The 25,466-nt window shown below is 35.5% G+C and overlaps 3 protein-coding genes across 3 annotated transcripts in view; 1 reads left to right on the forward strand and 2 right to left on the reverse strand.

The window, feature by feature from the left end:
• Positions 1–3,153: 3,153 nt before the first annotated feature.
• Positions 3,154–10,511, reverse strand: tbx16l (T-box transcription factor 16, like). The gene is made up of 9 exons (XM_051110544.1): positions 10,240–10,511; positions 9,842–10,007; positions 8,824–8,926; positions 7,052–7,216; positions 6,794–6,943; positions 6,398–6,468; positions 6,096–6,172; positions 5,717–5,933; positions 3,154–4,169 (listed from the first exon to the last, which is right to left on the reverse strand). Exons 1-9 carry the CDS (start codon positions 10,328–10,330, stop codon positions 3,542–3,544), a joined length of 1,668 nt encoding a protein of 555 aa, XP_050966501.1. The 5' UTR covers positions 10,331–10,511; the 3' UTR covers positions 3,154–3,541.
• A 6,703-nt stretch (positions 10,512–17,214) lies between these two features.
• eral1 (Era-like 12S mitochondrial rRNA chaperone 1) lies at positions 17,215–23,704 on the reverse strand. Its single transcript, XM_051109028.1, has 11 exons — positions 23,449–23,704; positions 23,083–23,247; positions 22,806–22,933; positions 21,803–21,880; positions 21,642–21,688; positions 21,379–21,440; positions 20,373–20,485; positions 19,863–20,174; positions 19,601–19,750; positions 17,729–17,809; positions 17,215–17,533 (listed from the first exon to the last, which is right to left on the reverse strand). The coding sequence occupies exons 1-11, from the start codon at positions 23,555–23,557 to the stop codon at positions 17,411–17,413; spliced, it is 1,368 nt and encodes a 455-aa protein (XP_050964985.1). The 5' UTR covers positions 23,558–23,704; the 3' UTR covers positions 17,215–17,410.
• Positions 23,126–25,466, forward strand: part of fam222ba (family with sequence similarity 222 member Ba) — a 67,939-nt gene continuing 65,598 nt past the window's right edge. The window contains 1 exon segment of the mRNA XM_051109027.1: positions 23,126–23,275. The gene's annotated coding sequence lies outside the window, so the exon portion shown is untranslated.

Below are 25,466 nucleotides of genomic sequence, written 5' to 3' on the forward strand. Positions count from 1 at the left end.
TTAGGGTTCGGTGTGGGGGAGGGGTTAGGATTAGGCAAATCAGGTAGCGATTTCAACGAGAGGGGGTAATACTTTGGCGGCGGTCGAAAATGGGCACAACACCGGCTCTCACGCTCTCAATCTGCCCATGTAAGTCTCACGTCAAATTGGCAACCCCGCTTGCGATGTGAAACAAAGTCTCAGCTTTCAAATGTTGTAGGTTTTACTAAATTCGAAGAATAAATACCGTTTTGGCGCACTTAAAGTGGAGTCAAATCGTAAAATGTAGCGCTTCAGTTAAAGCCAGCCATTCAGACTTGCGACAAGCTTTGATGTCGCCGCCACGCGTCACGTGGTTCATTGAACTTTGCAAACAAACCAGCGTTGACAATACATTTGAATGAGTTTAAGTAGGATATACGACAGCTTCACCATACAGGCAGCAATTTTTGTAAACATTACAGCATATTATGCATTGATTATTACGTGGATGATATTTACAATATCATTTTATTCTGGAGAATGATGCGAAAGGCAACATCATTTTCATTTGCAATGCCATGGTTTACCCACTAGGTACCTGAATCTAGATACATATACATGTATCTAAAAAATTTATTTACGTATTTGTAAGGTTTTCATTTGAATATTTCAGCATGATTAAACACTTGGTTTTTAAATGTGAAATTTAACATGTTAATAACTTACATCCTTTTTTAAATGATACTCGTGTAAGTACACACAATAAATGCAAGCAAATACTGAATTTAACCCAAGTTTAAAATGGTGTTAAAACAGGCATTTAACAAATTATTTTAATGCCCTTATATGTGCAGTATATACATATGAATTGATATTGAATGGAGATCGAAATCTCCAGAAATCAATCCTAATTTTACCAGGGGAACCCCGCCAAAAACGTGTATTTTACCCCAGAAACGCGATTTTAAAGGGGACCCCTCAACACGTGATTGGGCTACTTTTGTGCTAGTTTTGAATAGCAATTGACTCTATGCACGATCACTTTCGCGTTTGGTCTCAGTCCGCTCAGTTACATCCGGTGCAGCACCGGAAGCCGTTTTCGCTATTGGTTATAACTGTGTGAAACTGGAGCAGGAGAAGATACTTACATACTTTACTCGCTGTTTACAAGAGCTTCCCTGCATACATGTAAATGACGTTAATCGTATCGTGAGGCAATCAGCTCAGCCGAGAGAAAGGGATGGGCTTCAAATGATATATTTAGAGTTACATCGACAATTTTGAGGGCGAGTATTGTCATGCTATAAGTTAATGTTATACGAATATCGATTCTAGCCATCTTCGTTTCTCACAGTTTATGTCTTTGCATGTATGTATGTATGTATTTATTTATATATCTATCTAGTTACATTTTATGTACATTGCATCTTATGTGATTTTTTTTTAATTAATATACATTATGGATTTTACTTTATGAACGTTACTAACTATAAATAATATCTCAGTTTTTAGTAAGGCTCAGGTGACAGGAGCGATCTGCGTGAGGGCGACATGTTTCAGGTCGATGAGGACGTCAGAGAAGCCGCATAGTTTGGGAGTAGGAGGACTTCAGTCAAGACAATCAAGACTTTAGCTAAGCAAAGTTAAGGTTTTAAATAGAGATGCACCGATCGACCTGTGTTGTGCCAGATGTTGCTTGTGCAGCCACATCAGAACTGTTTTGTGTCTCCGTGCAACACAGCGTTTTGTTACTGAATAAATCCACGCTTTTTAACGAATCAAATGAGTCAGTGATTTAGTAATCCATTCATAAAGGCAGTTGTTGCCTCGTTTCTGAATGAATCAGCTGTTTGAACGAATCTGTTGAACTCACGTATTTAAACAGCCTTTTGCTGCCACCTACTGGTTTGGTTTCAATTTATTTTCATTTCAGTGCCTACAGGTGTAGAAAACACACACACCAAAATAATAATAATAATAATAATAAAAAACGAACACAAATAATCATTTAATATTGTATTTACACAACATCACCGTACATGAAAAGTTTAACACTGCATCAAAGTTATTTATATTTGCATTTCTGCATTATAAATGTTCAGTTATATTTATGTTTACATTACTGCATTGCATCTGTTCAAAGTTATATATAGTTACATGTTTACAGTATTGTATTGAAACTATTTATTATATTTAAAAGTTTACATTCCTGCAGTGCAGACAACATTGTATAAAATATACGTTTATATTATTTATTACGAAAATAAATCTAAAGTCATCAATCTTCAACAAATGTTTTCCTGTCTCTAATCCTTTGCCCAAGCTTTCACTAATGGGCCATTCTGGTAATTACTATAATGTATAACTATATAATACTATATTGTAATACTTAAATTATAAATCGCTGTCAAATTAATCTTATGAAAGAGTTTTGCCGCTAGTATATTTCGCTATAGAATGCGCTATGCGGAAGTAAATGGGCTGGCCGAGATTCTACCGGAAATACATCAGCAGCGTTCGTGCATAGAGTCTATTGGGCGGGTTTTGTTGTGAAAACCTGGCAACCCTAGCGGTGGATCTGATTTTGTGGATCTGGCTACCAGTATTATCCGCGTTTTTAGCAGTACAAAACAGCTTGTTTTGCTATATTGGCGGCACAGAACGTAAACAATGCCACTGAACTGAACAAAACTTGCGTATTTTGCTGATTATTGCTGCTGAAAATGGTCAATTATTGTCATGTTTTAGGCTGTACTAATTGGTCAGACCAGGAAAAACATAGGGCCGCTCTTAAAAAAAAGTTTGAAAAGCACTGCTCTATGGGGGTTTCTAAAAGGCAACTTTACATTGTTAAGATAACTTTAATAAATGCAAACTTAACCCTAAACTCTGTATTTAGGTTTAATGGAGAAAAAAAAAAAAAAAAACAGAGGACAAAAAATTACGATGGAAAGAGCAAAAGTGTGATCTAGATTTTCTTCAGACTTCTTGTCTGCAGAATTATTTGAAGTCAGCTTACAGCTGTACAGCAGTTCATTTTGCTATTAAAATGTAAATTTCCTAGTAAAATAGAATAATCAAGGCAAAAAACATTGAATAATGCAGTGTGTGTTCCATACGAGATGGAGTGGTTAATCAACAACCTGTGTGAGGAAAAGGAAAATAATTTCATTCTGATTATAAATCATCAATTCTGTTTAAAAACATAAATTTAGAAAAGAAAGTTATTTGTATAGCACTTTCACAATATATATAGTTTTCAAAGCCGTTTAAAGGAAATGCTTGTTTAAATGTTACACGTAGGAAGGTTTAGTCAATGTTGGTTTCATGTTGACTTTAGACATTGAAATTTAGACAGTACAGTTTAAAAGTTCAGACAGACTAAACATAAATATGGACATTAGAGACAGCTAACAACAATCTTGTATCCCACTGAAAATAATATTTACATTCTTTGGTTGGGAACCCCTCTGTGTTCAACTTTAATCTGGTTTGTAAATCTAGTAATGCAGAGCAGTGCATTCTCTGCTGGAAATGAGCAACAGAATGAGGCGTAATTATAGATGATGACTGAAAAACTTCATTTCCTAGTCTGCTGTTCACAGTAGTATTCAGTTAGTGATTTGGCATTGGCATAGTCCATCTGTGATCTGTGTTCTGTCTGGCTGTTCAGCATGCTGTTTAATGTGAACTGCTGATCGATGTATTCATGAACTGCTGGATAAATCTGCGGACGCAGCTCTCGGTCTGAGCCACGGAGGTACTGCTCAGGTTGGGGGGGATTTTGCAGGACCTTCCCTGATGGTCCTGAGGCTAACGCTCGGAAATGGATCCTGTTGAGGATGTCGGTGAGGGGCCTCGGATTAACATAGTCGGAGACTGGGGTCATCTCCAGGTTCCTCAGAGCACTTTCAGGGAGTTGCATCCGGCTCAGTTTAGGAGGCAGAGGGAGGGGCAGCTCCATGTCAGGACATTGTCGTGAGGGGTGGGGAGGGGTCCGAAAATAAGGCTGGAGCTGGATTATGGATCTACCTGGGGTTTGAGAGGCTGGGCTGCTGTGGTGATGGTGCTGCTGGGGGTTTAGAGGGCTGCTGATCTGAGATGGCAGTCTGCTGAGGTCTACTGTGGAGGTCTGGACACAGGAGCTCTGGGCCACAGGCAGAGCTGCACACAGACTGTGGAGACTGGAGGATCTGGCTTCTCTGGGACTTGGGAAAAAATTAAAACCATTATTTTGGAGGACAAAACTGTCAAGTCTGTATGTAGAAAATGATAAACTGAGAATAATTTTAATCTTGAGGGATACGAACTTGTCACTTTTCAGTGCAGTTATAAATGTAAAGTAGGTTTTCTGGCAGAAAACAAATCTATAGTTTAACATTTGAAAACAAAGTAAGAATTTTACTTGTAAGTTTACTCTTTTTCTGTAAAAGAAAATTATTATGACTATTAGATATGTTTTATTTGATCCTATTATAAATATAGTTTATATAGTTTTAAATATCAATATTTAAAACAGTTGAGTACTTTTTTTTAGGATTCTTAGGATCCAAAGATCAGTATTTATCTAAAATAAAAAGTTTTTGTAACATTAAACTCTATACTAGTCAAAAGCTTGGAGTCAGTATGGGGGGTTGGGGGGAATTATAGAAAGTAACATTTTTATTTAGCAAGGATGCTTTAAATTGACCAAAAAGTGATGATAAAGACATTTATAATGTTACAGAAGATTTCTAAATGCTGTTCTTCTGAACTTTCTATTCATCAAAGAAACCTGAAAAAAATTCTACTAAGCTGTTTTCAACATAATAATACTAATAAATGTTTTTTGAGCAGCAAAATCAGAATATTAGGATGATTTCTAAAGGATCATGTGAATGGAGTAATAATGATAAAAATTCAGCTTTGAAATCACACAAATAAATTACATTTTAAAATATATTTAAATATAAACCAGTTACTTTAAATAGTAAAAATATTTCAAAAATGTACTGTTTTGTTGTACATTGGATGACATAAATGCAGGCTTGGTGAGCAGAAGAGACTTTAAAAATCTTACTGCTATAAAATAGTACAAAAATACTTTTGACTGGTAGTGTATATATTTGTTTTATCTTTGGAATTTGGTTAAAAAGAAATGTTTTGTAATAATAATAATCAGCAGTGAGAGTATTTTGGAGGACAATGCTGTTTAACTATCAAGAACACTTAAAATGTCGGCATGTTGTTGTCTAAAAAGTAATAAACTGAGAAGCGAAAATTGCAGTTTTAAATCCAAATTAGGTTTTAAGCCTAAATAAAAGCTCAGTGTTCAACATTTAAAAAGCAAAGATCTTAAGAATCATTTGTAATTTTATTCTTGTTTCGTACAATTATTATGATTATTTATTCATTTATTTATTTATTTATGATTATTTATTCATTATTCATTTGACAGTACAATAGTATTATTACTATAGTCATTTTTAATCTTCTTCATGGGGTCTAAAGTGAGTTTTCCCTCTATATTGCCATGCTAAAATTGACAGTAAATCCCCATTTTAAAGCTTAGAAGATATTTTTTCCCCCCAAAAGGGCTCTTACTTTACCTTATCTAAGTTTGCATCCCTGAATCTCTCAAATTAAATGTAATACATAAGTATAGAGTAAGAATGAGTATCTTCCAGTAGAACTGCATTTTTATATTACGATTTGATTATAGTGTGATAATCACTGCATCACAAAAATTCCCAGGCTGAATCAGAGCCAGACTCACCTGTTCAGGTGACTGTTATTGAGGCTGTTATTGAGGCTGAGAATGGTGTGGTTCTGGTGGGGTGAAGGTCCTCCAGCAGTACTGGGGTTTATGAAGGCTGATATGAAAGGGTTGGGGGTGACAGACGAAGCCACTTCTGAAGAACTCAGAAATCTGCTGCAGTCAACAGAGCTTGACACGGTCACATCCACATCCTCATCTTTCTGTGGTTGTCCCACTACTTGTGCATAAAAAAAGAAAAACGCTATTTATTATATTAAAATCCCTTCTGCTGCCCTCTGCTGAGCACCAGGTCATAGCAACAGAAAAATAAGCAAAGCTGATGCAAATGGCCTAAAGCTACATTGATTATTATTATTATTCTCTCAGGAAATCATACCATGCTCATTTGGTGTGAAATCCTGTTTGGCCTGTCCATCTGAATCCTGGGTCTCTTGGCTGTCGTTGTCTCTAAACCTAAGGAGGGGAAATTATAAAGGTTATAAATCTTGTTACTGTTCAAGGTGGAAAATAATTAGAATTATTCACCAAAAAATATCAACCCTGATGTCATATTCTGTAAAGAAGGCAAGTGAAATTTCCTGAATTAAAGGAAAAAATTATCCATCACTTCTTTTTGTGGTGACCTGACCTAATAATCTTCTCTAATTGAACTGATTTCTAATTAGGTTTTCCTCTCACCTTTTCCTGTTCAGCCCATTGTCACGAAAGCCTTTGGCAAAGGGATTGTTGTCAATCTTGAGTTTTGTAATCTGTATTGAGGAAGAGAAACAGAGAGTACCATCAGCAAAAACCACAGACATGCCAGTAAACACGAATAAAACTTAAAATAATGAAACATAATAAATCAAGAAATTTTAACTTAAATGTTTTGCTGATGGATCCTGGGTTTTGCATATTTTGCACTCTACATTTGGTACTAGATTCTACTATTATGGACATTTTATTTGGCCGTTTACCCTAATGAATTTCACCCACTAGATGGCAGTAGAGCTCTAATGAAGAGTATCTTTGAAGGCCAGCTCTGAAGTAGAGCATATCTCCAGTGTTTATCTCATGTTAAATGTCTGTCCTCACCTCCTGGTTCTGGTAAGCTGTGACGGCTATAAAAGCAGCTTCTGGAAAGGTGAAGCGCAGATACCCGCCAGGGTTGTGAGGGTTACAGGGGTCTGGAGACTGGACTATGTGTAGACGGGGCTGGTATTTGTGCATGGAGTGGAGAACCACCTAACAAACATGAAGAGAAACGGAAGTATAAATGGTAGAAAAAGTAATCCTGAAAACAAAAAAATATCCCTTTATGAAATACACTTTCCCTATTTCTACAAAACTCACAAGGCCATTTGAGTTGAGGGTGTTGTTGGTCAGTTTTAGCTTGTGAAAGGAGATTGGATATTGCATCCATTTTTCTCCAGGTGCAGGAGAGTCTGGATGGATGAAGAACCGATTGGGCAGGTGTGGATCAGTTGAACCATTCCCTTCCCAACGATCTTTACTCCACTGTAACAATATAAGAGCATATGAATAGTCATGAAGACTACAATGTACAATTACCCACAACAATCATGAATCTTTCACTACTCATTCAAGCATAGATATGTTTACATCTTTGGTTTTTTTGTTCTTAGAAAAATATTCACACTTCTATCAGGTTTGCAGCACTATAATATAGGAATAAAACATAGACAGACACTTCAGAATGTATCCACCGTATTCTTCAACGCGGAAGTAAGCCTATAGGTGAGACTTCCAGTTCATTAGCCACTACAGGGAAATGACGAGAAGACTAACAACATGCAGTAAACAGTAGAACTGTTTGCACTGCAAACCAGTATGCTCATAATTAAGATAGTACATTAAAGTAATATGGTAAGGCACATCAATTTGCACTATCAAGCAACAAAATGAGCTGCATTGTACAGCTAAAAATAGCTGGACGCCAGTAAAAAGGAAGCAAGGCCCATAAAATGTACAAATGGCCACGCCCACTCTTATAATGTGGATAAGCAGAAATAAAATAGCTTAATTGACCTTATTCTCCACAGAAACGAGCGCGTCACCATCTTTAGATTATTGTCTTTGAACTTCCGTTTGTGCGGTGGCTCTGTATATTTCTATGACATTGCCATACATTTCTGAGTAATTTGGCTGGTGAAGTGGATTTATGTATTGTAGAGTTAACGAATGTTATCTTGAGCATTGTAATGTTTAAAGCAAATGTCTTAACAGATGTCAGGAGACCAGGAAGATTTTAATGCAAGCGGTTCATTCATAAATCCGTCAGATCACTGTGGACCCTGGTGAAAAAAACAGCATATGCTGGTAGGTATGTTTTGATGCTGGTTTAAGCTGGTCCTTAGCTGGTTTATGCTGGTCCTTTGCTGGTTTATGCATAAACCAACAAAGGACCAGCATAAACCAGCAAAGGCCCAGCTTAAACCAGCACTAAAACATACCTAACCAGCATCCCAGCATCAAAATATGCTGGCTTTTTCACCAGGTGATATACAACCGGAAGACGTTAGACAACAAACACAGCGCTAAAAAGGGGCGGGGCTACATAAGGTCAATAGTAAACTAGTGTTGTAGTACTGTTCAAAACGAGGTGGGAAATGTTTTTTATTTTAATTAAAATAAGTCTCTTATGTTCACCAAGGCTGCATTTAATCAACCAAAAATACATTAAAGACGATAAAGATATAAATAAATAAACGAACGAACGAACGGTAACATTGTAAAATATTGTAACAATTTAAAATATTTTTAGGGATTTAAAAATATTCCTGTTAAGTTTTCAGTGTCACATGAACCTTCAGAAATCATTCTAATTTGCTGGTACTTACTACTATCATCGATGTTAAAAAACATTTTTTTTTTCTGAAAATGGTGATCCATTTTCAGGATTCATGGATTTTTGTTAAAAACGTTAAAAAATGTCTTTACTGTTAATTTGCATTATTTAAAGATTCTTTTTTTTTTTTTCTTTTTAATCGTATTGACCCCAAACTTTTGAATGATGGTGTACGTGTGTGTTTGTGAGGGAGGTTGGAGGGGGTTGAAGTGAGTATGTGTGTATGTGCTGTAAGGGAGGGGTGGAGGGGAGGTACCTTGTACTTGTGGTTATCAAACGGCACCATGTCCATTATCACCACATACTTGACTTTTGGATTCATGCCTGTCACTGTTACTTTGCAGCTGGGAAACATCCGCCTGAAATAAACGCACGCCAGAAACACATCATAACAATTAGTCATCACATATTAGAAGATGTCCTCCAAAATGTACATTCAGATTTATAATTCTCTAAAGGTTATGAACTATTCACCTAAATGAATAGTACGCTAATGCACTTAACAACACTGCCTTTTCATTTTGTATTCAGACTTTTGATACATTAACAAATATATAAGATTACATGCACTATAATAGGGGTAAATCTCAACACAGTTCAATTACATATTTGTAATATCACTACATACACTACCGTTCAAAAGTTTGGGGTCAGTACATTTTTATTGTTTCTTTTTTTTTTTTTTTTTTTTAAGAAATTAATACTTTTATTCACCAAGGATGTATTAAGTTAATAATTAAAAGTTTATTAAAAGTTAATAATAAATAATTTACATTGTTATAAAATATTTATATTTTGAATAAACACTGTACTTTTTAAACTTGTTATTCATGAAAGAATCCTGAAAAAAAAAATCACAGGTTCCAAAAAATATTTGGCAGCACAACTGTTGATATTATGCAACATTGATCATTCTAATAATAAATCCGCATATTAGAATGATTTCTGAAGGATCATGTGACACTTAAGACTGGAGTAACAGCTGATAAAAATTCAGCTTTTCATCACAGGAATAAATTCTATTTTAAAGTATGTTAAAATAAAAAACATTATTTTATATTGTAAAAACATTTTGCAATATTACTGTTTTTTTTCTATATTTTTAATCAAATAAATGCAGCCTTGATGAGCATAAGAGACTTCTTTAAAGACTATTACATGTCTTACTGACCCCAAACTTTTGAACGGTAGTGTATATACACATTATTATAAACGTTAAAAAGTACTAAGACTTAATTTAGTCATTTTCAACCCATGTATGTGCAGTGCCATACCTGCCAGATTTAGTAATCAGCATCTCTGTGCCAATATTGCTGAATTTGTCCCAAAGCTCTCGATCTTGCAGTGATACATGAACTGGAAGTGAGGTCAGTTCAGCTTCAGGACTGTTCATCCTGCCATTGAGGCCATGTTGAGTCCGACAAATAGGTTCCTTGCAGTCTAATCGATAGTATAATCATTTTAGAATTTCATTTATAACCTGTATTTTATATGCAGATTAGCTCTCCAAAATGGCACTTGTTTGCTATTTGAAAGCAGGGCTCTCCCTCTTCAAAGTCTTTTGACAACTCACAATAATCCATAAATTAAAAAACAACAATAAATAAACCTGAAATCTTAAATTTAAAAATTTAAAACTCAAAAAACATGAGAGATGTAAAGATAGTCCTACCTTGTGGATAGTATCCGTAGTTATTAGCCAAATGATTCATTTGGTAAGGTAAGTCCAGAACAGGCCGTTCCTCTGGGAGATACATGACCATGAGACTGGAGCGACAAACTGAAGTGACTTGTCCAGAGGTTTGTAGCTTCCAAAGTCAATGATCTGCTAGGACTATGCTTTAGGAAGCTACCTTTCCATTACTTCAAAGAGGACAGAGGTGTGTATGTGCACTTCTGTCAAAACATCAGTCTCGTCTTTGATCTGTCTCTTTGTCTCTCCCAGTTCCCAGTTTGTGCTTCAGCCTGGCCACAAAGGTGTGTAGAAACAACAATCTCTGGATCTGGGGGGAAAGGGGGGTGCATCTTACTTTAGAGGCCAAGGGTTCCCTAACACTTCCTCCAAACCCATACAGACACAGAGACACACACATATAGGTGTTAATCACCTCAGCAGTTTGTCCCCTCATTACTGCAGGAAGTCTTTGCCACTATTTATTGGCTCTTGGTCAAACTGGCAAAGTTCAGCAGATCATTTCCAGTCTTGAATATTAAAATTGTGCATTAAATCTGGTTTCAGGTCATTTGCCAAGGGCTTGCTCTGTCATAAAACGCTCTGAGTGATGCTTGGGCAGAATAATCCTGGACAGCAGTAAATTTTAATACTTGAATATAGTATAAAATATGATTAGGCAGCTAAACATCTTAGCAAACACAGGTTAGCAAACACCTCGAGTTTTTCAAGCAGTAAAGACCTTCAGACTGCAGTTTGTGAAATTTTGTGGGAGAAAGGGTGCATTGTATAGATCACATGGATGACTATTAAAATGACTGAATTACACTTACCACTGTTCACAAATGTATCAAGTCATTTTAATAGTGTGATTAAATGTCACCCCACATTTAATCTAAAACTTTTTTTTTTAATCTGACCAGCTTTAAGTCTAAAACTATTTAAAGTAATGCAGTAATGTTTAACATGAAAGTAGTCAACATCAAATTCTTCAGTGATATTCTTATTATTTCCCTCCCTGAAATAACAGTTACTTTGAAAGACTCAAAAGTCTTCAACAGTGGGTCTACCAATTATTGTTTTATAAAAATAAATAAATAAATAAATAAATAAAATAAATTAATAATATTAATAATAATAATAATAATAATACAATACATCATTAAAAACTGTTAAATTAAGTTAATATTTTATTGTCCCTCCTGTAATTATTTTTCAAACAAATTTCAATATAAGAAAAATAAATTTAAATGTACACGTATTTGTCTTTTTAAATCAATATAAATAAAATATGCAGATTACAAATAATTTTCTCTTTCTATTTTCATTTAGTTTAATGTATATGCGATGTAAGCATCATAATAAAGTATATGGGCCATTCTACAGAACTGGTGCATACTGCTGTCCCACAGCCAAACAACACATTTAAAAAGCATTTCATTATTCAAATCTTAGATGTTTACTACGATCATTTTATTATCTATTGAAACCCACAATAATATTTAAAATATTAGTAAGCTTAATATATAAAATCATCATTTATTGGAAAGGTTTTGTTGGAAGGTGGCTGTCCTGAACCCTAACCCCTAAATTTCAACTTATGAAAATATTGAAATATTTTTGTAGTGATATCATTGGTTTTTTGGGTGTTATTCCATAAAGTTGTCACTACAGTAACAGTCACAACCAAAACATATCATCATTGTTTTGGTAGTCACAAAAGAGAACACATAATCCTCATATCTGGGGGAAATAAACAAAATTATAGTACAGTTATGCAATTTTTTTGTATTTTAGTATGTTTTAGTAGTATTTCAGTATGCAAGTTAAACTTCTGTAATGTGATGTGGTCACTACCAAAGCATTACTGTCACGACCGAAACATGGAATGTTTTGTCAGAAATAAAGTATATTGAATTATCAACTAAGATGTTATGATAGTGTCTGGTTGAGTGTATATTCAGACTAATGAATCCTTAAGTTTGAAATCAGTATGATCAACTTTTAGTCTTTTATAAAGAAAATTTGGATTCAAAATCCAATAGTCATTTTTGACCGAAAAAAAATTATATTTTGAAATTTTAAAAGTCGTAGCTTCATCGAAATGAGATGACACTTGGTGACTTTTGTTGCATTAGATATGTGTACACACAAAAAATCATGGACATGATTCGGATATGTTAAAGAGTCACAAAAAAAAAAAAAAAAAGTCACACTTGGCTCCTTTGCAGTCAAAACTGACCGACATAAGAAATGAATGGGAAATACAAAAAAATACGAAAACTCAGAGAATCTTTTGGTGGTACCAACTACAAATCAGCCACTGTGCAGAAAAAAAGTGTACAGCAATCAAGGTGTGACACTCTAAAATAGACACCCATGTAGACACCCAAATAAAATGAATAAATGGAAAAATACAAAAGAGTCTCTCTCACAAACGCACACACACTGTCTGAAATAAACTGGTAAGACTGTAACAGAGCAAATTTTGAGAATATGTGAGATGGGGAGAGCAATTTTCTTGTATTTTAATGTTTCATTGTAATCATAATGCAACCTGATATTTATCTAACCAAAAATATCTAAACTTTCAATCTTTCAATTTTTCCAAACTTTGAGTCGCATCCCAGAGCTTGTGCTACACAAGCTTTTGTGCTTAAGAAGTATAAAAAATGTTATTTTCTGAAAAAAAATGACTGATTGTTTTACTAGATAAGACCCTTCTTCCTCAGTTGGGATCGTTTAGAGTCCTTTGAAGCTGCATTTAAACTGCATTTTGGAAGGTCAAAATCAGGGGCACCAATGAAGTCCATTATATGGAGAAAAATGCTGAAATGTTTTCCTCAAAAACCATAATTTCTTTACGACTGGAGACAGAAAGACATGAACATCTTGGACGACAAGGGGGTGAGTAAATTATTTGTAAATTGTTGTTCTGGAAGTGGACTTCTCCTTTAACTACACAATTACTAGAAATGTGTATCTTGGATATTATACAATTATGCATACATACAATTTTTTTTTGGAAAAAGACATTTTTTTAAGACGTTTCCAACTTTGACCTTGGACCAATTCTGCAGAATTCCCCATATAAACATTAAAACAGTATACACATATCCACTATATGATTTTATATACTAGACTTAAAGTGTAACACTCAGTTTCAAATATTATGTAACAGGTCTCTTCTCAGTCTCTTCTATCCATCAAGGAGCCCTTAGCCTGAAAAAGCCAAAGGTCCTGATCTTGCGTCTGAACTGTCTTCATCATTTAGTGTTTTTCATTTCAGTTCATTCACAGTAAACTGCCTGAAGATTAAGTCACAACTGAGCTGTTAAGTGCTTGGCTAAAGGAGAAGATGCTGATATAGCAGGATTGTTCTCCAAGAATTGACTCTGCACACTTTATGCCAGCGCTCAACAACCATTAAGTTTAAATGATCCCAAATCAGTTAGATCAGGTGAATACTTGTATTTCATTAGAGCTCTAAAGAGCAGTTTCCAGCTCCCTTCATGTCTGGCCACATTGATCTCTTTTCTCTGAAATCATCACACATTAACAGAAATGTCCATTTATTTGGGTGGCAGATAAGGTGTCAGAGGCTTGCTACATGCTGGTGCCACTCAGATAGGCCACAATCTTGTTTTTATCTGTTAACATGGCCTAAGCAGTCACAAACACCCCCCAACCCCACCCTAACCGGGAGTCCGTCTCCACAGTAACCGCGGGGGGCAACTCCCGTGTTAGCCAATAGACCTTTAACATCCAGATGCTGAGGACAACTACAGATGCAGAATCAGGTTAATTTGTCACAGCTCACACATGGGTATGAGAACACACACCCAGAGGTGATTTCATCGGTAGTCAATCAACAACTGGCCACCGTAATCTGCGTATGTGATTCATGTCATGAAACCCATCTTAGGGATTTAAATCCTGAGTAGAAATTGAATAAAACATTATCCTTTATTAATGTTTTTGTAAACCCCTCATTTAGTCTTAAGACGCACTTTTAAAAAAATGTAAGTATCATCACGTGGTATATTATTTCATGGTGTATTTTGAAATTTGCCATTATTGGCTAAAAAAAGTACAAAATCTGTAACTGGTGTGGTACATTTTTGTACCTAAAAACTCCATATTGGTACTTTAAACGCACATATTAGTAGCTAAAAAGTACAAAGGTGAACCACTTCAGTGCCGGCATTTGTTCCTGTGTAGAGTGTAGATAAAAGCTGAATATGATATGCACAAAACAAGTTTTTGGATATTTTCATCAACTTTTTTTGATACAATTTCAAGTTTATACCAAGGGTGGGAGAGTTTGGGTGTGGGCTCACACACTCGCGTGAGAGCGAGACCTGATGCTAAGTAACTGTTCGGGGTCTGATATAGGGAATGATTCTGATTGGTCAGCAGACTGCAGGGCAGAGACCTGATAAGGAAGGAACAGGCTTCGTGTCATCATATGCAAATGAGCAGCGAGCATTAAAACTCACAACCAAGGGAGCAACGTTTACGATCGCTTAACGGCATGGAGACACCAGACTTGTGAAAACAAAAGTGAGAAGATGGGTAAAGGTGATAGATGAAGGCAATTAAACTTTTTCAACACTTCCTGCAGGAGTATTGAGGACACAGATCTGAAGGTGAGTGTGTCAGCCGGTGACTATGAACTACAGGATGGCAGCTGCTCTTCCTTTTTGAAGAATAGTCCCATGTGAGGGATCTTCCACAGGTGTGATTGTCTGAAGATTTGGGAAGGATTTCCTGGAGAAAAATCGTTTGGAAACACAACAATGGAGCATTTCTAAAACACTGACAAGTCAAATATCATTTTAGTTCTCTAAAAATAGGCCGAAAATGTTTTAGATGATAGAAAACGTTAAAAATAGTAGATGCAAATGTTTAGTGGATTTCCAAAGCCCTCTAGACAGGATATCATCGTATACTGTAAGTTCATTATTGAGACACTACAGTATAGATGATGTACTATCCAGGGGGTCAGTACACCTCCGACTGTTTCCTGTGGATCTGCAAACATTGTGACAGAGAGTGGCGGTGAAACCGTTACCATTACTGAGTTTAGTAATGGTAAGGGTTCTGTTGCCTTCTCTCAAAAATCATCTGGATATCAGAGGACCAAGCATGAGCCAAGAGAACATCAGAGCAACGGATGACACTTAAAACCAGAAAGACACATTTTAACAAAATTCTGATTGTTTTTAGTCTATCTTTATAGCCTGTAATGTGTTATATGAGACTGGCATTGTGTGTCATTTGAATAAATATCACTGAATTTGAAATTAAACATTTTGCTTGTTTTGTTTCATTATTTACATTTTTTTTTTTTTTTTTTTTTTTTTTGCAAAACCCTTTACAATCCACTTTTAACTATCATTTTACACAGAGAGGCGGCATACACGGTTGGTAAAATGCTTACTTGTCCTTCTAGGAGCCAAAGACATGATGAATGGGAGTCTTTGCTTTAACTTCAAAGAACTTACAATTACCTAATGCAGCCAACAAAATAAAAGTAAGGGTCAGTATAAGGATATAGAGAAAGGACTAGGGATATATCTTTGCTTTAGGCTAGCTAGATGTAAGCAAGTAATTCTTCATGGAGATCTAGTGCCAAAAGGGCAATAAGTGCATCTTATCTCCATTTTGAGACTTACTTCAGGGGCATGTTAGCTGCACTTTCCATTAGAAACGTTATCGAACTCTCTAGGGCCTAGGCAGAGGAACTTTAAATGGCCTTTTCCACATGTTTTGAAAGTGGACAAAAAAGAATTACATTATTTATGGTTTATTTAGAGAAAAAAATAGTTTAACAAATACATATATATATATATTATATATATATATATATATATATATATATATGTGTGTGTGTGTGTGTGTGTGTGTGTGTGTAAAATTAAAGTAACAGAAAAGACTTATAGTTTTTAAAATGAGTTCTATTTCAAATAACAATATTCCTTTTCTTTTATATTTTCATTCAAAGAATCCTGAAAAAGAACTATACCACTGTTTCCACAAAATAATTATAGAAATCCAAAAGATTTATAGCAACATTTATAGTAATAAGAAATGTTTCATGAGACCAAATCAGCATATTATAATGATTTCTGAAGGATCATGTGACACTGGAGGAACGATGCTGAAAATTCAGCTGTGTCATCACAGGAATAAATACAAAAATAAACACATTTTTGGGAGAAAAAAAATCTAAATAGAAGACTTTTTAAATTAATATTTTACTGTTTTACTGCATTTTTTAGTTAAATTGATCCATCCTTGGGGAGCAAGGATGCAGGAGCAATTTCTGTCAAAAACATTTAAATCTTATTGACCCCAAACTCTTTTAATGCTTGTGTATTATAATAAAACAATTGAGATTTAAATGTTTTCAGTGAATTAAATAAGTGGCTTCTGTCAGATCCATATGTTCAGTTCTGCAGTCTGTAGATAAAGTGACCAGAACTTTGAAATAATTTCAAACAGTTAATCATTTAAAAAGCTGCAGTAAGTATCATGTACAGCCACAGTTGAGCAGGCCCAGCTCCACCCTGGCATCCAGCCACCACCCCAACTGTCCAGACCACCCCGAGTCCTATAGACCACCTTACATGTTAGAGCTGGAGGCAGGCCTGCAGTTGAGTGATTTCAGGTCAGTGTAATGTTATTACGTAAGACATTCAGTTAAACAGCAAGACTGCACCACAGATAACAGCCTGACCACACTGAAGACATGAAGTCTGAACTTTATGAACCTTCCATAAAGTAAAAACGTGAAAGTGAACCTCACCCTCAGAGCACACAAGTACATCTATGTGTGGATGCAGAACTATGATTTTTTTGGTATTTATTAATTTATAGACATTTTTATAAATCAAAAGCAGCAAGATATGCAAGCAGCACAGGCAGTTGTGATACTATTGATCATAGTCTGGTTGAAATGATACAGAAAACCCTTGTAATGTGCCTTTAATATACTTACATTTCAGTTTACAGGAATACGCAGGCTCTGTTGAGATCAACCTGACTGTATAACCAAAAATACAGCCAATTTTGAATTCATGTCCATTTCTTCACTCTTAAGAAAGTCTTTTCAGGTTTCCGTATCCCTCTGCATACGTCAGGCTCTGACCTTCAACATCAGTCTATGTTACTTCCTCAACTTTGCAGAGATTTTTAAACGCACTTCACGCAAGAAAATCTTCATCAGGTCATTTTCAGCTTCCTGGGTTATTCTGGTTATCAAATTACCTCCAGAACCAATAACCATTTTCTGCAAGAAAGAACAAAGGTTTCAGTTTATAGTTAAGTATTATCAGGTTACTCTTTCTTAAGGTAGTGAGAAAGCACTGTTCTGTTTTAAAAACAATACCATAAAACTAAAGTTGCCTGACGGTAATGACAGCAGCATGGGAGACTCTCTAAATAAATGCGTTTCAGAAAACAGAGATGGAATCAAAGAGCTCACCATATGAGTGTCTTTCTTTACATATAGTTTGATGGAAATGTCAAGTACCCCATCCTCGGACTCCTTCCAGATCTCAATTTGCTGCAAAAAGATCATAATAAGGAAAAAACAAATAATATTTTAGAAAACATGAAATAATACAAAAAGATCACAATACACATTTTGAGTAATGACATATTTCAGTTGGATGGACAGATGTATGAGTAAGTTCTGTGAAGAAATTCCCAATTTACAGCTAACAGAATGAGAATCAAACTAGGGGTAAAATAAATGCAGTTTCAATTATGAAAAACAGACCGTAAGAAGTTGGGAAACAGCTGTTAAACTGGAAATGAGTGAATATGACTATATATTTTATATATTTTACTATAAAAACAGTAAAATATAATTATTAACAACTTATTACAATAACTTAATATTGTTAAAATTTTAAAATAACTGTTTTTTATCCTAAAGGAGAAGTTCACTTCCAGAACAAAAATGTACACATAATTAACTCACCCCCTTTTCATCCAAGATGTTCATGTCTTTCTTTCTTCAGGTGTATAGAAACTATGTTTTTTTGAGGAAAACTTTTCAGGATTTCTCTGCATACAGTGGACTTCTATGGTGCCCCGAGTTTGAACTTTCAAAATGCAGTTTAAATACAGCATCAAATGGCTCTAAACGATCCCAGCTGAGGAAGAAAGGTCTTATCTAGCAAAATGATTGGTCATTTTCGAAGCAAATTGACAGTTTATACACTTTTTAACCTCAAACGCTCGTCTTGTCTAGCACTACATGAATGTCAGGACAGTTAGAGTATGTCGAAAAACTTTAATCTCATTTTCTTCTCCAACTTCAAAATTGTCCTACATCACTATTTTACCTTTTTTTGTAAAGGGCGTTTGATCTTTTTTGCATGTTTACTTCGTAAACACTGGGTCGGTACTTCTGCAGCGATGTAGGACGATTTTGAAGTTGGAAGAGAAAATAAGAAGGGAGTTTTTCAACATACCCTAACTGTCTTGAACCAGCATACACAGAATTCATGCAGAGCTAGACAAGACGAGCATTTGAGGTTAAAAAGCAAATAAATTGTCAATTTTATAACCAATAACCAATCAGTTGGCGCCAATAGCCTTGTGGGCAGTGTGCCAACATATGATGCAGTTGCGCCTCGGGTGTGCTGAGATCAAATCCCACCTCATGGACCTTTCCCGATCCCACCTCCCCCTCTCTCATCTGTACTGTCCTGTCAAAGAAAGATTTTAAAATGACCAAAAAAATAAAAAATAAATAAATAAATAAAAATAACCAATCATTTCGCTAGATAAGACCCTCCTTCCTCAGCTGGAATCGTTTAGAGCCATTTGAATAAAATGAAACTGCATTGTAAAAGTTCTCACTCAGGGGCACCATAGAAGTCCACCATATGGAGAGAAATCCTGAAATGTTTTCACCAAAAAACATAATTTCTTTACGAAAGAAGAAAGAATGTCATGAACATTTTGGATGACAAGGGGATGAGTAAATTATCTGTACATTTTTGTTCTGAAAGTGAACTTCTCCTTTAATATACTTTCAAATGCAATTTATTCCTTCAGTGTCACATTACCCTATAGAAATCATACTTATATGCTGATTTGGTGCTCAGTAAACATTTCTTATTACTATCAACATTGAAAACAGTTGTGGTGCTTACTATTTTTGTGGAAACCATATATTTAAATAAATGGTTGATTTGTAACAATGTGAAAGTCCTTACTGTCACTTTTGATCAATTTAATGCATTCTTCCTGAATAAAGTATTAATTTCTTCAAGAAAAATTCTACTGACCCCAAATGTTATGTATTTCAACGCCTTTTTGGTGCCCACAAATCATAACCCACCTGTGTCATACTGTACGGCACCTCCTTAGGAAGATACTGCAGAAGTTTCTCTCTGATAGTGTTGATGCACACATCCTCAGGACCCTGATCAGTCAGCACTTCACTGTGGTACTGCCACTGGCCAGGCTTTGCACCTTCAAACAGGTACCTCTGTTGAACAAGTTCAAACACAGACAATTTCAGACAATGCTGGAGATTTCAACATCAAAGTTTTTTTTTTAAAGCAAATGTCTCTTTCTTAAGAGCAAATGCAGTCTTTCACCTTTAATGTTTCCACATCTTCTCTGTCAATAGAACTTAACATGAACACATCCTTAAAAAGGGGCCACCCCCTGCGGCTCTTCAGGGCCTTCAGTTCCTCTTGGCTCAGCCTGTTTTTTTCCTGACCCTCTTGGGACGCCCCGTCTTTCATGCTCTCAGAATGTGGTTCTGTGTGTCTGCTGTGGGGTTTGGCTGCTAATTTCTCACATGGTTTCTCTGCGCCACGGATCCTGATCTTCTTTCCACTCACAACCCCTTCTGTCAGCTGTGCCGTGATGTCTAGCAGAAGTGTTTTGTTCTTCAGTAGATCTACCTGTGTGTTAAGAGTTGATGCTTTGCTTTATGATCTCTAAATGTACCTTTCAATCATTCTTTGAGTTTAATAGTGACATTCACTTCTGATAAGATGAGAGATGATATATGCAGGAAAAAAAAGAGATGGTAATCTTCTCCACAAGCTAATCCTATGGTCAGCCTGGGAAAAATCAATACACAATGACACAGCTAATACCTTATTGAGGACAAGGATGGCAGGGACATCTGAATTCAGGGCCAGACACTTCAGCACTTCATAGTCCAACTTACTGCGTGTCCATTTATCAGACACGTCGACCAGCACCACCACTGCAAATATATAGTAGAAATGAGGAAAAGGAGATTCAGCACATTATTATAAGTTATAATACGATGGTTCTCAGCCTTTTTGACTCAAAGGATCCCCTTTGTTCAAAACTATATGTGACCCTGGACCACAAAACCAGTCTTAAGTCGCTGGGGTATATTTGTAGCAATAGCCAAAAATATTGAAAAAATAATGATTTTCTCAATATTTTGATTTTTTTTGCACCCTCAAATTCCAGATTTTCAAATAGTTGTATCTCGGCCAAATTTTGGTCTATTATAGCAAACCGTACATCAAAAGCTTATTTATTCAGCTTTCAGATGATTCATAAATCTCAATTTGGACAAATTGGCCCTTATGACTGGTTTTGTGGTCAATACAAAACCAATCTTGAATTTCCTACCATAAATGTATCAAAATTTAATTTATGATTAGTAATATGCATTGCTAAGAACTTCATTTGGACAACTTTAAAGGCTATTTTCTCAAAATTTTGATTTTTTTTTCACCCTCAGATTCCAGATTTTCAAATAGTTGCATCTGGACCAAATATTTTCCAATCCTAACAAACAATACATCAATGGAAAGCTTATTTATTCAGCTTTTAGATTATTATCAAAGTCTCTCCTATCTAAGCTCATTTTACATACGGCACATCTGTTGTAATACATTTTTAATACTTCAAATACTAAACATTAGATATTAAATATAATGAAATATTATGCATTTTTTGTTGTTTTCTATTAAAATAATTGTAAGACTTATTAGTTGAGAACATCTCATAATAAGACTATGACACAACTATCACACTATCAAATGGATTGTTGTGTGTCTTCTTTTTTGAACAGATTAAGAAAACAACAAGAGAAAAAAAAATCAAAGTTGTTGTTGTTACCTAGATCAGCTTCCTTTATTGACGCAAAGGGATCCACCAGCAGCGATTCCTCCAGGTGATGTCTGTCAAAAAAATATAGCAATACAATTAAGTTTAGTGTCTAAGTATATGTATTTTTACCACACTTGTGGCATTGCTTAGTTTGGGGTTAGTTGAAATGTTCAGACATTTAGAGTATTGTTGCCACAGAGCCACAGTATTTACACTTTCATCCTACATATGGCTAACTTACAGTTATGTTATGTGCTGTATTACATACTCACTTTTTAGCCTTTATTGGTGTGGTGAGACCAGGGGTATCCAACAGTACCTGATTAAAAAAAAAGGTGGTGAGAAAATGGCATTCAAACATACATTATTCCTAGGAATTCCCTACACTAGACATTAATTTGGATACTATACATGGAGTAGAAGAGGTACTTACGATTTGTGTCTCATCTTCTGTCAGGACACCAACAGCACGTGATCTTGTTGTGTGCACTTTCTCAGAAACAGCAAACAACTGTAAAAAAAAGTTGTGTATTAACATTTAAGGCTAAAAGGGATAAAACGGATAGTTCGCCCAAAAATGACAGTTCTGTCATTAATTACTCACCCTCATGTCATTCCAAACCCACAAGACCTTCATTCATCTTCAGAACACAAATTAAGATATTTTTGATGAAATCCGAGAGCTTTCTGACCCCGCATAGACAGCAACACAACTGACACATTTAAGGCCCAAAAGGCAGTAAAGACATTGTTAAAATAGTCCATGTGACATCACTGGTTCAACTGTAATTTTATGAAGCTACTTTTTATGTGCAAAGAAAACAAAAATAACAACTTTATTCAACAGCTACTTCATAACAGTGCCACAAAACATGCGTGTGGTGCTGTTGACGCAGGAGCCAGTGTTCTGACATTTTTTGCCCAGCCTTACTTATTGAACCAGAATATGGTTACGATGAACTAAGAGAGATATGCATACGTTATGGTACTCTCATGAACATGTGATGAAGACTGACACAGAAAAAAAAAATAGCTGAAGAAAGATGTTATTTTGTTTTCTTTTGTGCACAAATAGCATTCTTGTAGATTCATTAAATTAAGGTTGAACCACTGATTTCACATGAACTATTTTAAAAATATCCTTACTACCTTTCTAGGCCTTGAACGTGGTAGTTGTGTTGCTGTCTATACAGGGTCAGAAAGCTCTCGGATTTTATTACAAACATCTTAATTTGTGTTCTGAAGATGAACGAAGGTCTTTCTGGTTTGGAACAACATGAGTAGTTAATGACAGAATTTTCATTTTTGGGTGGACTATACTCAAAATCTTACTCTCAATCATATTCTGCATCTGTATGCAAATCTCCTTTTCACTTGTGTACATTCAAATATGACGTATTTTGGAATCTATTTTTATTCCACATATTTTATATCACCTTTCGACCCAGCAGCTGATTGGTCAGTGTGGACTTCCCTGCATTTGGTGCACCTACTATTACCACTTTAAGGGATTTGGCATTTTCAGGTTGATCAGGATCCTTTAGCAATAAGGAAAATTGATGACCTGAGACAAAACACATAAACACACACGCAAAATTGGTTTAACAAATAGGCTATAATATCATAAATATCCACTGACACAAAAACTGTTTCAACATGTTATCTCTAAAACAGCCGTCCCGGAGCCTTGAGAGGGGCTGCTGATATTCTTACTGCTGTCTGATGGAACAGAGACAGGGTGATGACAGAGACCCTCATCGGACACAACAGCTCTCCCCTTCTGCAATCTATCCAAAAAAGCACCCGAAGACACCAAACTTGCCGGAGTACAGTGAAAGAGACATTTTCTCGCCGTCTGTGGACCAAAAACTGAGCAACCTGTAAGCAAGTACAGAACAAACGACAGGTAAAATAAGATATATTTATGTCTGACGTAGCTGTTTTTCTATGGTTTTAGTTCTTGTGGTGAATTAACAAGAATTAAGAAGAATTAAGTATAAGCAGTTTGTCATCTAGCATGACAACACGTGATACAAAGACGGTAAGCAGACTGTTTTTAATCTATAATCTATAAATCACCTGACACACGCAGATATAGTGGCGTGTGCTCTGTGGCAGCTGACAGTTTGCGGATCGTTGAAAATCGCAGAGATCCGCGTAGAAACGTCTCGCAGAGCCGCGAGGTCATTGCCGAAACCCTCTTTCTCAACACAAGTGGATAATTTTAGTACGTTGCGCTTAGGTTAACCCTCGTGCAAGGTTATTTTCCTCTCCATGTTTGTTTACACATGTGTCCAGGGCGCTGACATGTTGCTTCAGTCGAGTGAACCGGAGTGATGAATCTATATTTTACACACTACTGCCATCTGCTGCTCAGGCGCCGCTACGAACTGCTGGTCTAGTCTTCATTAATTATTAACATTTTCATATATAAACAGCCTCAGCGTCTAATAATAAAAACAAAGAACCTTTGTTATCATTTCAGCTAGTACAACAGGAAATACTAGCCTATAGTGTGTGTACGATGCACTTTGGATATTTACTTTGACAGTGAGACCATGGAGTCCAGTGGTCTAGCATAAAATGAGGTTACTGGTCTAGCATGAATTAAAGTTATGGTTGTTAGATTTGAGGTAAAATGAGCTTTTGAGGAGCAGAGAGCTGAGAATATAATTCCCTAATCAGAGGCGCTGAGATTGTATGTATGTTGTTTTCATCCGCCCAGGTAAAATCAGAGTGAACAGATGTGTTTTTCTATCTCCTATCAAAAGCTAGTCCACCAGGAGCAGAGCTGAGTGGAAAAAAACCTTCCACTGGGGAGAAGAGAGGATATCAGGTGGCTCACAATCTGTCAGCATATCAGCTTAGTGAAAACTCACCAAACCTAACACATTCACGAAGCAAGGAGAAAGAGGATTTTGAATGAAGCAGAGATTTGCTTGTATAACCATAACCAATGAATAGTTAAGTTCAAGAATAGACACAAATATATCAGATGCAATCACTTTGGTTTACCATTACATTACCCTACAGACCGAGAGAAATGGCACATTCTGCCCTTAATAGATCATTTGAGAATATCGGCCATTAAAGCTACATATGATCAGAATTTAAATAGATAATTACTAATCTTGAAATTTATTCTGTATTTTAAAGCACTAATTAGGTATTCGGTCATTAAAAATGAATATCGTGAAGACATTTTAGAGAACTTCTAAAGATCTTTGTTGCTAATTATGTACTATTATCGCTGTATGAGATAACTGGGATTTAACTACCTTTTGTTCTTGAGCCACATCCTTGAACGTTAGATGAACTTTCTCACAAACTTTTTTTTAAAAACACAGATACATACTGCAGTATTTCAGTGTATTTTTCACCATGTATTCTTCCGTCTATTTTAACAAGATGTCCAGTCCTAGCTCAAGAAATGTAGACATCATGATGCTACCTCATCATACTTCCCTGTATTTTTTTATTTTTTTTTTTGAGATGTGGCTGGCGTTACATTCACAACACATTTGTGGTCTCATGCAACCACAAAATCTTTTTCCACTTTAGAACTAGGTCACCATAAGTGAACTCTATAGACGTATAGATGCGCCTTCACATCTTTTTGAGTATCAGCTTCTTCTTTACCAGCCGTTAAAGCCTAGTACTATTATGTAACTTTTAATACATGCAACATACTACATACACTACCAGTCAAAAGATTTTTATTGTTTTTAAAGAAGTCACTTCTGCTCACCAAGCCTGCATTTTAATCCAAACTACAGCAAAAACAGTACAATTTTGAAATATTTTAACAATTTTATTCCTGTGATTTCAAAGCTGAATTTTTAGCTTCATTACTCCAGTCACATGATCCTTCAGAAATCATTCTAATAATCTGATTTGCTGTTCAAAATTTTTTTATTATTTTTATTATTATTATTATTATTGTTATTATTATGTTGAAAATAGCTGAATAAATTTTTTCAGGTTTCTTTGATGAATAGAAAGGTTAGAAGAACAGCATTTGTCTTAAATAAAAATCTTTTGTAACATTATAAATGTTGTTATCATAACTTTTGATCAATTTAAAGCATCCTTGCTAA

The sequence above is a fragment of the Labeo rohita genome, chromosome 5 (assembly GCF_022985175.1).
Source record: "Labeo rohita strain BAU-BD-2019 chromosome 5, IGBB_LRoh.1.0, whole genome shotgun sequence".
NCBI lineage: Eukaryota > Metazoa > Chordata > Actinopteri > Cypriniformes > Cyprinidae > Labeo > Labeo rohita.

What these genes read in the sequence shown, in the direction of transcription:
- eral1 (XM_051109028.1), bottom strand. Translation starts at nt 23,557, where the DNA reads ATGACCTCGCGGCTCTGCGAGACGTTTCTACGCGGATCTCTGCGATTT. An exon ending in CTCTGTTCCATCAGACAGCA is followed by an intron (nt 22,934 to 23,082) that starts GTAAGAATATCA and finishes GTTTTGTCTCAG; the next exon opens with GTCATCAATTTTCCTTATTG. An exon ending in ATCAGCTGCTGGGTCGAAAG is followed by an intron (nt 21,881 to 22,805) that starts GTGATATAAAAT and finishes TTTTTTTTACAG; the next exon opens with TTGTTTGCTGTTTCTGAGAA.
- tbx16l (XM_051110544.1), bottom strand. Translation starts at nt 10,330, where the DNA reads ATGGTCATGTATCTCCCAGAGGAACGGCCTGTTCTGGACTTACCTTAC. An exon ending in AATGGGCTGAACAGGAAAAG is followed by an intron (nt 6,173 to 6,397) that starts GTGAGAGGAAAA and finishes TCCCCTCCTTAG; the next exon opens with GTTTAGAGACAACGACAGCC. An exon ending in TTTCACACCAAATGAGCATG is followed by an intron (nt 5,934 to 6,095) that starts GTATGATTTCCT and finishes ATGCACAAGTAG; the next exon opens with TGGGACAACCACAGAAAGAT.